Here is a 13,617-nt window from a genome sequence, read left to right on the forward strand (position 1 = left end):
TCAAGACAGTTGGACATGCACAGATGGACAGCATAAAGTCAAAATATCTCCCCACATATGGGGAGACATAATTCCCAATGTTATTAACTTAAATAATTTGAGACAGATAGAGGACCACAAGGACAAAGTGAAGGATTGACAGACAGACAGGACAAGGGTTTCTGATATATCCTCCTGGTGTTATTATATAATATATGACTAACTGATTATTCATCTTACATTTGTATCTTCTCTGTTAAGTTGTCTGTACAGCTTTAAGTCACTACAACACAGTTTAAGTCGGAAAGTGACTTCAGACGCCAGGCACCCATTTGGGCCTAATTCTAGACAGACTTCTTGGTAGAAATACAAGCATTCTCCAAGCTAGAATGATTTCCTCACAAAGTAAGGCCAGAATTTCAAGAATAATCACAGGCAAACAAGAGCTGTCCGTAAGACAGCACGCTCGACTTTTCTCAGTGCTCGACTCTGAATTAGAGCTTTGCCAGTAAAAAAAAATCCAAGTTAAAAAGGGACATAACTCTGTCAAAATTCAAACAGAGTTATGGGGATTGTTTCTCCTGGTGTAGACTTTGATAGTAAATAACTACTTAAGTTTCAAGTCAATAGCTTTGACAGTAACAGATATTTGACTTTATAAAAAACTTTAACCAAAAATTCAATTCTGTAAAATTCAAATCAGAGTTATGGGGATTTTTTCTCCTGGTGTAGATTTTGATAGTAAATAACTATTTTAAATTTTAAGTCAAAAGTTTTGATAGTGACAGAGATATTTGACATTATCAAAAACTTTAACCAACGGCGACGCCGGGGCGAGTACAACAGCTATACTTTTTCTTCAAAGAGTCGAGCTAAAAAGGCAACACATTTTTCAGGTATCCTTAAAGGACCACTAACAAGAATGTACTGTAGTTTGAAACAACTTGCATGAAATAAAGTTAAAACATTCCAGTGTTTTGGGTTCCACTTTTCTTAACATATTATGGTTCCAATGTACCTTGTCAACTTGAGGAATTTCTTTTTATATGCCCATTTTGAAAAAAGAAAACAGACATATTCTGTGATGGCAGGTGCATCTGCCTGTCTGTCCGTCTGTCATAATTTGTGTCTGCAGCATAACTTAATAACCATTAAAGATATTGACTTTAAACTTGGCATATAGGTAGATGGTGATGAGTCAATGTACAGAAATTTTGATTCTGCCCTTCTCTGATATAACCCTTCGGGCATATATTGCCTCACCTGGCAGAGCTCGTTTTTATATGCAATGAACTGTACATGTAGGACCATGTACAATTGAACCTGCTTTAGTGGGCACCTGAATTCGTTCTAGTTTCAACTTGTTTTATGCAGCCACTAGACTTAAAACAGCCAGACAGAGTAGCTTCCAGCCTGGGTAAAATTGTGTATCAATACCTGTATAATGCATAGTAGTCATTCTCAGCCTCTCTCAATAATCTCTTCAAGGTATTCATGGTCTGGATGAACTGCAATAGGACAATCATTATATTTTTATTAGGTCAATGTTGAATAACTGCCATTTTTATGTATGATTAATCTAAAAAAAAACTTAATTCTTTTCATTCTATCATTTCTTCATTCCTTTCTCATTAGCTCCTTGCACTTCTGAAAGTTTCATGTAGAGAACTTAATAAAAACATGTCTTTTATTTAACTGTCCTCATACATGTATTTTACATTGATATTTTAACTTCTGCATAAATTTCTTCTTTAACAAGATTGTTTTTCTTGAAAAACGTGTCTCTAACTACTTAATAACATGCAGACATTGTAAAATGCGACAAATTACAGGCCATAACTCCAGACAAAATCACTCAACCATAACATTCCAAAAATATACACAACTAGGCTTTACACTGATTACTCCTGTGAAGTTTGGTGGAATTCAAACCAGTGGTATGGAAGTAGCACAGACATCACAGAATTTGACAAATCAAGGGTTATGACTGAAAATCATTAAACAGGAACATGTGGATGCCTATGCAGAACTATGCTTCACACTGATCACTCGTTAGTTCTCTTAGTTCTGTTGAAAATCAGCCAAATGGTATTTGGCAAGTAGTGTACACACTGTAAAAATACAAGTCAAGGGCAAGAACTCTACTGAAAATCACTGAACAAGAACATACCAAGATATGCGTAACAAAGCTTGACACAGGCAACTCCCAAAAGGCTGGGTGAAAATCTGCCCAATGGTGAAAGAGGTGCCAAATTATTATAAACTTTGAAAAAGGGCCATAACTTTTCTGAAAATCAATGTACCAGAATATGCACAAGACAGGCTCAACTATGTCTGGCAATGACTATTTTCATTTAGTCTTGTAATTTCTTCAGTGATAGTGGAGCAGTTGCACTGACAAGATAAAATGTAACATAAAATGTAAATAGTAGCCAAAAATTCATAGAATTTGACAAATCAAGGGTCAAAACTCATATGAAAATCAATGAACTGGTACATGCTGAAGACATGCAGAACCACATTTTGCAATGATCAATCACACTTGTAAAGTTTTGTGACATACATACAGACATACAGCACAAAACCAGTATGTCTACTAAACAGTGGTGGGAGACATAATTACTTAAAAACATTCATATAAGCAGAAATAGATGGCAATGGCATGATTCTTTAAAGCCTGTCTTAATCAATACATTTACCTTCAGTTTGAATGCTTCAATGACTTGCTTTTGTCTAGCTGGTTGGTCCTGAAACTCAGGTCTGTTTATTGCATTAGCCCATTCTTCACAGAATCTGTTACAACCTGCAAAAACCAGGAAAGATATTAACAAGAGCTGTCTGTAAGACAGCCAATGCTCGACTATTCAAATTGTTGTCCCAGAAGCAGGAATATAACCATAAATGTTATAGTATCTACAGAGTTTCAATCCAGTATCTGGATTAGTTTTGGAGATAGTAACTTACATGCAAAACTTTTAACCGTAAGTTTTTAAGTTCAAAAGGGGACACAATTCTACAAAATACAAGTCAAAGTTATGGGACTTGATGCTATCACCTTGGTTTATAACTCTGAAGACTCCTGTGAAGTTTCAACTCAGTATCTGCATTAGTTTTAGAGATAGTAACTTGCATGTAAAACTTAAACCAGGACTTTCTAAGTCCTAACGGGGGCATAATTTGGCCAAAATGCATCTCAGAGTTATGGGACTTGATGCTATCAACTAGTTTTATAACCCCGAAGACACATGTGAAGTTTCAATTCAATATCTGCATTAGTTTTGGAGATTGTAACTTGCATTGTAAAACTTTAACCACGATTTTTTCTAATTCCAAAAGGGGACATAATTTGCCCAAAATGCATGTCAGAGTTAGGGAACTTCACCTAGTGAGGTTGGTCATTGACGTAGAAAAAGAAAAGAAGTTTCAAAGCTATATGCTTTTAAACGACTGCCATATCTACTTGCATGCAAAACTTTAACCAAGGTGTGATGCCGACACCGATGCCAGGGCGAGTAGAATAGCTAGACTAACAAGAGCACCGCCTTGCGGGTGCTGACGCTCATCTGACTTTTTTTTGTATAATAGAAATATTGTCCTACCCATGATTTTCTAAGTCTAAAAAGGGCCATCATTCTTGCAAAAAGCAGGATAGAGTTACATTTCTTGATGTACAGTGTCCACTTATGATGGTGAAAAACTGTTGCAAGTTTTAAAGCAATAGCTTCGATAATTTATGAGAAAAGTTGACTTAAACATGATACTCAACCAAGAAAATGATTTTCTAAGTCCAAAAGGGGCAATAATTATTGCAAAAAGCAGGATGGAGTTATGTTGCTTGCTGTACAGGGTCAGCTTATGATGGTGAACAAGTGTTGCAAGTTTCAAAGCAATAGCTTTGATAGTTTAAGAGAAAAAGTTGACCTAAACATAAAACTTAACCAAGAAATCTGATATTTTCTAAGTCCAAAAGGGGCCATAATACTTGCAAAAAGCAGGATGGAGTTATGTTTCTTGCTGTACAGGGTCAGCTTATGATGGTGAACAAGTGTTCCAAGTTTCAAAGCAATACCTTTGATAGTTTAGGATAAAAGCTGACCTAAACATAAAACTTAACCAAGAAAACTGATTTTCTAAGTCCAAAAGGGGAAATAATTCTTGCAAAAAGCAAGATGGAGTTATGTTTCTTGATGTACAGGGTCTGCTTATGATGGTGAACAAGTATTCCAAGTTTCAAAGCAATAGCTTTGATAGTTTAGGAGAAAAGCTGACCTAAACATAAAACTTAACCAAGAAATCTGATATTTTCTAAGTACAAAAGGGGCCATAAATCTTGCAAAAAGCAAGATGGAGTTATGTTTCTTGCTATACAGGGTCAGCTTATGATGGTGAACAAGTATTCCAAGTTTCAAAGCAATAGCTTTGATAGTTTAGGAGAAAAGCTGACCTAAACATAAAACTTACACAACCCGACCGAAATTCCTAAGTGTGACAAAACTCATCAATTTTTTTCAAAAATCAGATGGAGTTATGTTTCTTGCTATACAGGGTCAGCTTATGATGGTGAACAAGTATTCCAAGTTTCAAAGCAATAGCTTTGATAGTTTAGGAGAAAAGCTGACCTAAACATAAAACTTAACCAGGCAACGCCGACGCCGACAACCGCTCAAGTGATGACAATAACTCATCATTTTTTTTTCAAAAAATCAGATGAGCTAAAAATGAAATGCGAAACTTTAAGTGCAGAACAATATTTCCTTAAAGATTCATTCCTCAAGGTTACATACTTTTAGAGATACATGCAACAAACTTTAAGGCTCTGAATCAGTCAAGATCTCTAGTTTTCAAAATCACAAACAAAAATATAGTTAGACAGATTACACCCACACAGACAGTGGTAACACTATATGCCCCCTCCCAACTCAATTTCAATGGTGGTGGTCTAAACTGTTTGTAATACTAGAAATACAAGAAACAAACTGACCTTACCCTTGAATACATAGATTGCTTAATGATATGTGTTTTAGAGTCTACATAACCTGTATATTACAACACTGCCCTTTAAGGTCACATAGACCTAGACAAGAGTTTCAATGAATTTAAATGCCTATTGTGACAGTGAACATCCCATTCTAAAGTGTTCATATGTCTTCAACAGACAATAAATCCAACTATTTAACAGACGGTTAATACTGAGGAAGAGAAAGGAAGTTTACCATTAGAATCTAGCCTCACAGAATCTGCTGATATACTGACAGTTAATGTATTCTGTGCGTCTGTCTGTCTGCTGTCAACATCCACTAACAAATCAACACTGCCAGATAAGGATCCTGTCTCTCGCCTCAATCTAGTGTCTCTTAACTGAATCAATATATCCGATAGACTGCATGCATTATAAAATCTGAAAAGAAAAAAGAATTGTCAGCAGACAACTAAGCTTGTCATCAAAGATAAAAAGTTCAACAAGAGCACAATCAGAATGTTTAATACAGGTGGGATGAGTAAGAAAACAAAACAAGAGGGTCATAAAGACCCTGGATTGCTCACCTACATGTCATCAATAACAATAAAGTAGGTCAGAAGGTAAAATAAAGCATAAGTATTGAAATCTGTGAACATGGTCCAAATATCAAAGCTGATGCTAAAATATTCAGAAAGCAAAAAGGTGCTATGTTGTCTTTTTTCATTGAGATCACCAAAATAGCCAATTTTTTATGCTTTCAGGGATCATTAACACTAGAACCCATGGTGGAATATGGCTGGTTCAAGAAAGGAACCAAGATCATATGGTAATATAAGTTGTGAGCAAGTTTGGTTAAAATCAAATCATAAATGAAACCACAATCGTGTAGAAAAGAAACTGTTGACAGACACACAACGTACGACGGACATAAAGTGGTCACAAAGCTCACCTTGAGCCTTTGGCTCAGGTGAGCTAAAAAGATTAAAAAACTGCATGTATGAAAGTAAAACAAGCGCTGTACTTACAATAAACACATATCCCAACCCTCCCCACCTCCCAAACCCACACTCCCCCCTCCATGAGGGCCTGTCAGAGAAAAACAGAAACTGTGCTGACAACTGTAAAATGTAAAATCCTCTTCTTACGTTTTCTATGTACATGTACTTCAACATGCTGTTTTCTGAATAATCTTGCACACAGAACCTGCAGACCTTTAAAATAATCCTTGATCAATACCACCTAAACAAAACTGTAATGAATGCAGGACTGCAGTATTACAAGTTTCTGACATACCTTTGTATATCTGCCTGAAGATCGGCTGTCCCTCCTGTAAGCACCAGTTTGTTGTCATGGAGAGCCTGAAACAAGTAAAAGATATTTCAAGGCTGGCCATATCATACTGGGTTCAGGTTGTTATACTGATTTGCAAGGCTTTGGTTCCATAATACTTGGGGTTACAATATCATAAGATTGTTTAAGGTCCTTTTCTATCCTACTATGATGTCATTCTGTATTTCTCTACAACATATGTCATGGAGGACCTGCCAGGGTGCAAGGCAAATCCCACTGTATACAATTTGCTTTTATTATGGAAATACTTTGGAAACCCAAACTGTCACCAGATTTAAAGTAGTTCTGTATGTTTGATAAACAGATAGCTACTCATTGACACTGAAATGATACATCAAGAGATAGTTTCATTAAGATATGGTCATAAATGTGGCCTCTAAATGTTAACTAACTTTTCTTTTGATTTGACCCGGTGACCTAGTTTTTTACCCCACATGACCCAGATTCGACCTTGACCTAAAGATCCTCAAGATTAACATTCTGACTAAGTTTCATGAAGATACAGTAATAAATGTGGCCTCTAGAGTGTTAACAAGCTTTTCCTTTGATTTGACCTGGTGACCTAGTTTTTGACCCCACATGACCCAGATTTGAACTTGACCTATAGATCATCAAGATTAACATTCTGACCAAGTTTCATTAAGATATGGTCATAAATGTGGCCTCTACAGTGTTAACTAGCTTTTCCTATGTTTTGACCTGGTGACCTAGTTTTTGATCCTACATGACCCAGATTCAGACTGGACTTTGAGATCATCATGATTAACATTCTGACCAAGTTTCATGAAGATACAGTCATAAATGTGGCCTCTACAGTGTTAACAAGCTTTTCCTTTGATTTGACCTGGTGACCTAGTTTTTGACCCCAGACAACCCAATATAGAACTCGTCCAAGATTTTACTGAGGGTAAGAATCTGACCAAGTTTCATTAAGATTGGGCCAAAATTGTGACCGTGTTAACAAGCTTTTCCTTTGATTTGATCTGGTGACCTAGTTTTTGACCCAAGATGACCCAATATCGGAATTGTCTAAGATTTTATTGAGGGTAACATTCTGACCAAGTTTCATTAAGATTGGGTCAAAATTGTGACCTCTAGAGTGCTAACAAGCTTTTCCTTTGACTTGACCTGGTGACTTAGTTTTTGACCCCAGATGACCCAGTATCAAACTCATCCAAGATTTTATTGATGGTAAGATTCTGACCAAGTTTTATTAAGATTGGGTCAAAATTGTGAGCTCTAGAGTGTTAACAAGCTTTTCCTTTGACTTGACCAGGTGACCTGGTTTTTGACCCCAGATGACCCAATATCAAAATCATCCAAGATTTTATTGAGGATAACATTCTGACCAAATTTCATTATGACTGGGCCAAAATTGTGACCTCTAGAGTGTTAACAAGCTTTTCCTTTGATTTGAACTGGTGACCTAGTTTTTGACCCCAGATGACCCAATATCGAACTCGTCCAAGATTTTATTGAGGGTAACATTCTGACCAAGTTTCATAAAGATTAGGCCAAAATTGTGACCTCTAGAGTGTTAACAGTCAAATTGTTGACAATGACGGACGGACCACTGACGACGACAGACGACGGACACAGGGCAATCACAAAAACTCACCTTGAGCACTTCGTGCTCAGGTGAGCTAAAAACTGAAAAAATGCTTAGTAGCCACTTCACTGGTATTGTAATTGTTGTTGAGAATAAATAACAGCCCAGGTATAAAGTGTTAAACAATTAGCACCACTGTCATTCTTATTTGTTTTGTTTTTTTTGTCGAGTTTAATGTCGCACCAACACAATTTAGGTCATATGGCAACTTTCCAGCTTTGATGGTGGAGGAAGACCCCAACTGTCATTCTTAAGTTTAATTTCGACAATTATAAAGGTTTTGATGTAAAATAATATTATGAAATAAGCAACAATGTAAGGACTCCACCTGGTGAATTGTACATCATTATACACAAGGACTAAGACATCTTATTTGGCCAAATGACTGAAAATTGGTATATCTACATAAATGCAAAGTTTCATTAAAATCTACTATTGTGAACTTTTTCTTCAGGATTCATACAGGCTAATCCCAAAAAGGCAGTGTGTTTCAATGGTGTGAAGTGCCCATAATATCTTACTTTTCTTTACAGTTTTTATTCCGTGAACCTTGAACATTATTATTTTTTATACTATGTGTTGTTGTTGTCAGTGTTGTTACTGGTGGTGGTAGTGGTGGAACAGCAGAAGATTGTAAATTTAAATCATTCTTGTGGAATGAAATATTTCTAACATACAGTCGAATACCGTTACCTCGATATTCAAGGGACTGTAAACATTACATCGACGTATCCGAAGTTCGACGTAACGATATCGACGATATCTGGGACTACTTTGTACTTTTGTCGGACGTCTATATTGTCATTATATCCAATGCTTTTACCAGAGAGTTTGAAAGGGGAAAGAAATAATTTAAAACGTAAATACGATTTTAATTTATTGACAAATGAAGCATCTTAATTTATTGAAATACATACATACAACTTTTTAATTTTTCAAAATATACATTTAAACATTAACATTTTTATTCCTTCCATAAACAAGTCTGAATGCAGCGATAATGTTCCTAGTTGAGTAGTCATTTTAACTGTGCTTCAATAACGAAATTTTGCCAGTAAAATACGCATATTATTACTCAATACTAAATGGCAGAATTTTACCCCGTCAAACAGAAAATATTTCATCCAAATTAGTTGTTACATTGGAAACAGCTTTCCTGCTTTTATAAGACTAATTATTTTGAGTTAAGTAACCTTTTGACATTTAAACTGGATAAAAGATTAATTAACAAAAAAAACCCTACACAAACTGACTTGAATATGATTAATACATCGCCGGACAACAATAGGTTTATTTTCACACCTTACAAATAACATGGATATTTTTTGACAATCTGTGATATCGACAAAACCAGGTGTAAAAACTGTATAGGTAAGTTGACGGGACTGAAAAATCTCATCGAGCTAAACAAAATATCGAGCTAATAGTATCGAGGTAATGATAAATAATTACATTAAGATAAAAAGGAAAAAATCGGGACCGACTCAAACACATCGTACTAACCGGAGTATCAAGCTAACCGATATCGAGGTAACGATATTCAACTGTATCTCACTTTTAGCATGTGATTTTACTCTAGTCTTGTCCATGTTTCCAATGTCAAACTGTTCTTTCATACAATTCATACTCTGCTCTGTATTTATCAACTGTATTGCATAAATTTCAACCAGTACACCAATAAAGTAAAAATAATTTTGTAATTTTGTGTACTGTATAGTCAAAAAATATGAATATACAATGTACAGACTCCTACATAAAGCAAACAAGAAATAGGCTGATAAGAAAACACTTACAGAATAGATGAGAAACTTAAGACTGTCTCCCAGTGCCTGTTTACATCGGATCAAGTAGTCAATGGCAACAGTATGCCAGTTCTGTAGAGACTCAACTAATGTAGTAGGGAGCTCCCCATAATCAGACACATCCTGAGTTTTTAGAGGTTTGACAATGTCTGAGCAGTACTCATCCAAATCTGTTCTAAATCTGCATTGCTGTTAAGAATTATAATATGATCAACAGAATATAATATATAAGAGATTACAAACGACAAGAAACATGAAACTTTCCATAAAAACCAGGCTTTCAAACTTTGCATTAAGCTAGCATGTAATGTTTAAGGACACAGATTCCCCCACATACTGTGCCATCTTCTTAAAAGCAAAGTTTTTAGTTTTGCTGTTTTGTTTTGTTGGGTTAAATGTCGCACTAACACAATTATAGGTCATATGGCGACTTTTCAGCTTTGATGATGGAGGAAGACCCCTGGTGCCCCTTTGTGCATTTTTCATCACGGACGGGCACCTGCGTAGAACCACCAACCTTCCATAAGCCAGCTGGATGGTTTCCTTACATAAGGAATTCAATGCCCCAAGTCAGTTGAAGTGAAGGTCAAACCCACATCAGTGAGGGGTAAGTGATCACTCAGTAAAGTAGGCCCTATAAAGTTTTTAGTATAGACCGTCTTCATATGAAGGATATTCAACTAAATGTTTGAAGCCAACTGTATTCAGATAAGGTTGACCGTTGTTCATCTGAGCAACTTTGAATCCATTCTTTCAACAAGGGTGCAATAGTCACTGCAATAGTCACAAAATACGCCCATTGAGAGTTTGTTAGAAGAAAAGTTTTTGTACAAGTTTTGCTCTGGACAGTCATTCTTGAATTTGACCTTTAACCTCTAAGTGTGCCTTGACCTTAGATCAAGGGACTTGGTTCTTGTGCATGACACTCCGTCTCATGGTGGTGAACATTTGTGCCAAGTTACATCAAAGTCCCTCCATGCACAAAGGAGAAATGCTCTGGACAAAGTCATTCTTGTATCTGACCTTTGACCTCTAAGTCTGACCTTGACCTAGGGGCCTGACTCTTGGCATAACACTTCTTTCTCATGGTGGTGAACATTTGTGCTAACACACATCAAAATCACTCCATGCATGAAGAAGAAATACTCCAGACAAAGTCATTCTTGTATCTGACCTTTGGCCTCTAAGTGTGACTTTGACCTTAGATCAAGGGACCAAGTTCTTGCTCAAGACATTCCCTCTCACGGTGGTGAACATTTATGCCAAGTTACATCAAGTCAGAATGTTCACCTTGATGATATTAAGGTCAAGTTTGAGTATATTCGAGCTAAAAAAGGATACAGATCTAGAGTTTGTTCCTGGCTTGAGAGAAAACAGAGTAGGTATTTTGTTACTTCACTCTGGTCACTGGCATTCTCACCCACATGTACACTGTAGTAATAGCAGCCATACTTCTCCTCATTTTCCTCACCACCTGCACTGAAATTAGAGGTACAGTTTGGGATAAATTCAATAAGTCTATCAAATTTTTGAAGAAATAAAAATAGATTTAAGATTTTAATCATAAACAAGAGGGCCATGAAGGCCCTGTATTGCTCACTTGACCTGTTGACCTAAAGATCATCAAGATTAACATTCTGACCAAGTTTCATTGAGATATGGTCATAAGCAGGGTTTTCCCTCGGGATTTTTATTTGGGAGTCCATGGACTCCCATGGCTGCTAATTTAAGGGTCCCTAATAATTTTGGGGGTCCACAAATTATTGATCTTGAAAATGGACATTATTACTAAAAAAAATTATCCTAAAACCGAATGAACTTGTATCTTTTTAATTTAGATAGCAGCTGATTCAATATTTCGGAATGGTATCTTTCAAAATGGCATGAGCTTCTCAATCCAGACTGATAACAAAAGGTGTGACAGTCTTTTTGTTATGATCAACTAGCCAGTAATTACCGGCAATTAAGTGTCACCTCGTGTCAGTTATGTTGTTCACAGTTTGATCTCGGTTAAAGATAATACTCGATCCTTAATTAGTATAATAATTTTTGTGATTTATTAATATTTTTTCATCAAAATACTTTAAATTTAAATGAAATTAATTTTGTTTAATAGAAAAATAAACCATTCGATCTTTTACGGAACGTAACGGCAATCTGAGATTTTAGCGGTGTCAGTTAGCGCGGAGAGTAGTTTCCCTTTACCAAAATGGCGAACATCGGTAACAAAACTTGTTTTGAAGTTGGAAAATCATCTATACCTGTGTATAATGAGCACCCACGATTCGGGGATGGTCCCGGTGGTAAAAAAACTGCGCATTTTACGTGGGTATCTGCGCAAAGGAGGCTTCAGTGCAAAGGAGTTTCATGACCGATTTTGCGGGTCCAGTGGACGCAGAGGCACTACAAAATGCGAGTTCAAAGCAGTCAAAGCGCGTCAGGGACACAGAAAACCTGCATCCGTGAACACCCTGCATAAGTGTTAACTAGCTTTTCCTATGATTTGACCCGGTGACCTAGTTTTTTACCCCACATGACCCAGATTCGACCTTGACCTAAAGATCATCAAGATTAACATTCTGACCAGGTTTCATGAAGATACAGTCATAAATGTGGCCTCTAGAGAGTTAACAAGATTTTCCTTTGATTTGACCTGGTGACCTAAGTTTTTTATCCCACCTGACCTAGATTTAAACATTAACTATACATGTACATTCAATAAGTCTATCAAATTTTTGAAGAAATAAAAATAGATTTAAGATTTTAATCATAAACAAGAGGGCAATGAAGGCCCTGTATCGCTCACTTGACCTGTTGACCTAAAGATCATCAAGATTAACATTCTGAAAGAGTTTCATTAAGATATGGTCATACATGTAGCCTCTACAGTGTTAACTAGCTTTTCCTTTGATTTGACCTGGTAACCTAGTTTTTGACCCTACATGAGCCAGATTCAAACTGGACCTTGAGATCATCAAGATTAACATTCTGACAATGTTTCATTAAGATATAGTCATAAATGTGGCCTCTAAAGTGTAAACTAGCTTTTCATTTGATTTGACCCAGTGACCTAGTTTTGTACCCAACATGACCCAGATTCAAATATGACCTAAAGAACACCAAGACGAACATTCTGACTAAGTTGCATGAAGATACATTCATAAATGTGGCCTCTAGACTGTTAACAAGCTTTTCCTTTGATTTGACTCTGTGACCTAGATTCTGACCCCTCATGACCCAGATTCGAACTTGACCTAAAGATCATCAAGATTAACATTCTGACCAAGATTCATGAAGATACAGTCATAAATGTGGCCTCTAGAGTGTTAACAAGCTTTTCCGTTGATTGACCTAGTGACCTAGCTTTTTACACCACCTGTCATAGATTTGAACATGAACTATAGATCATCAAGATTAACATTCTGACTTAGTCTCATCAAGATAAGGTCATACATGTGGCCTCTGCAGTGTTTACTAGCTTTTCCTTTGATTTGACCTGGTGACCGAGTTTTTGACCCTACATGACCCAGATTTAAACTGGACCTTGAAAACATCAGGATTAACATTCTGACCAGGTTTCATGAAGATACAGTCATAAATGTGGCCTCTATAGTGTTAACAAGCTTTTTCTTTGACTTGACCTGGTGACCTAGTTTTTGACCCCAGGTGACCCAATATTGAACTCGTCTAAGACTTTATTGAGGGTAACATTCTGACCAAGTTTCATTAAGATTGGACCAAAATTGTGACTTCTAGAGTGTTAATAAGCCTTTCCTTTGATTTGACCTGGTGACCTAGTTTTTGACCCCAGATGACCCAATATCAAATTTGTCCAAGATGTTATTGAGGGTAAATTCTGACCAAGTTTCATTAAGATTGAGCCAAAATTGTGACCTCTAGAGTGTTAACAAGCTTTT

General features: G+C 36.4%; 1 protein-coding gene across 1 annotated transcript in view; it reads right to left on the bottom strand.

The window, feature by feature from the left end:
* LOC123564268 (protein Njmu-R1-like) overlaps positions 1-13,617 on the bottom strand; it is a 29,025-nt gene that overhangs the window by 3,382 nt on the left and 12,026 nt on the right. The window contains exons 3-8 of the mRNA XM_045357685.2: positions 11,042-11,179; positions 9,692-9,881; positions 6,233-6,297; positions 5,193-5,377; positions 2,679-2,782; positions 1,417-1,487 (exon numbers count right to left, since the gene is read on the bottom strand). Coding sequence (XP_045213620.2) covers positions 1,417-1,487; positions 2,679-2,782; positions 5,193-5,377; positions 6,233-6,297; positions 9,692-9,881; positions 11,042-11,179 — 753 coding nt within the window. The remainder of the gene's footprint in view (positions 1-1,416; positions 1,488-2,678; positions 2,783-5,192; positions 5,378-6,232; positions 6,298-9,691; positions 9,882-11,041; positions 11,180-13,617) is intronic.

This window comes from Mercenaria mercenaria, chromosome 2 (genome assembly GCF_021730395.1).
Source record: "Mercenaria mercenaria strain notata chromosome 2, MADL_Memer_1, whole genome shotgun sequence".
In the NCBI taxonomy this organism is placed as follows: domain Eukaryota; kingdom Metazoa; phylum Mollusca; class Bivalvia; order Venerida; family Veneridae; genus Mercenaria; species Mercenaria mercenaria.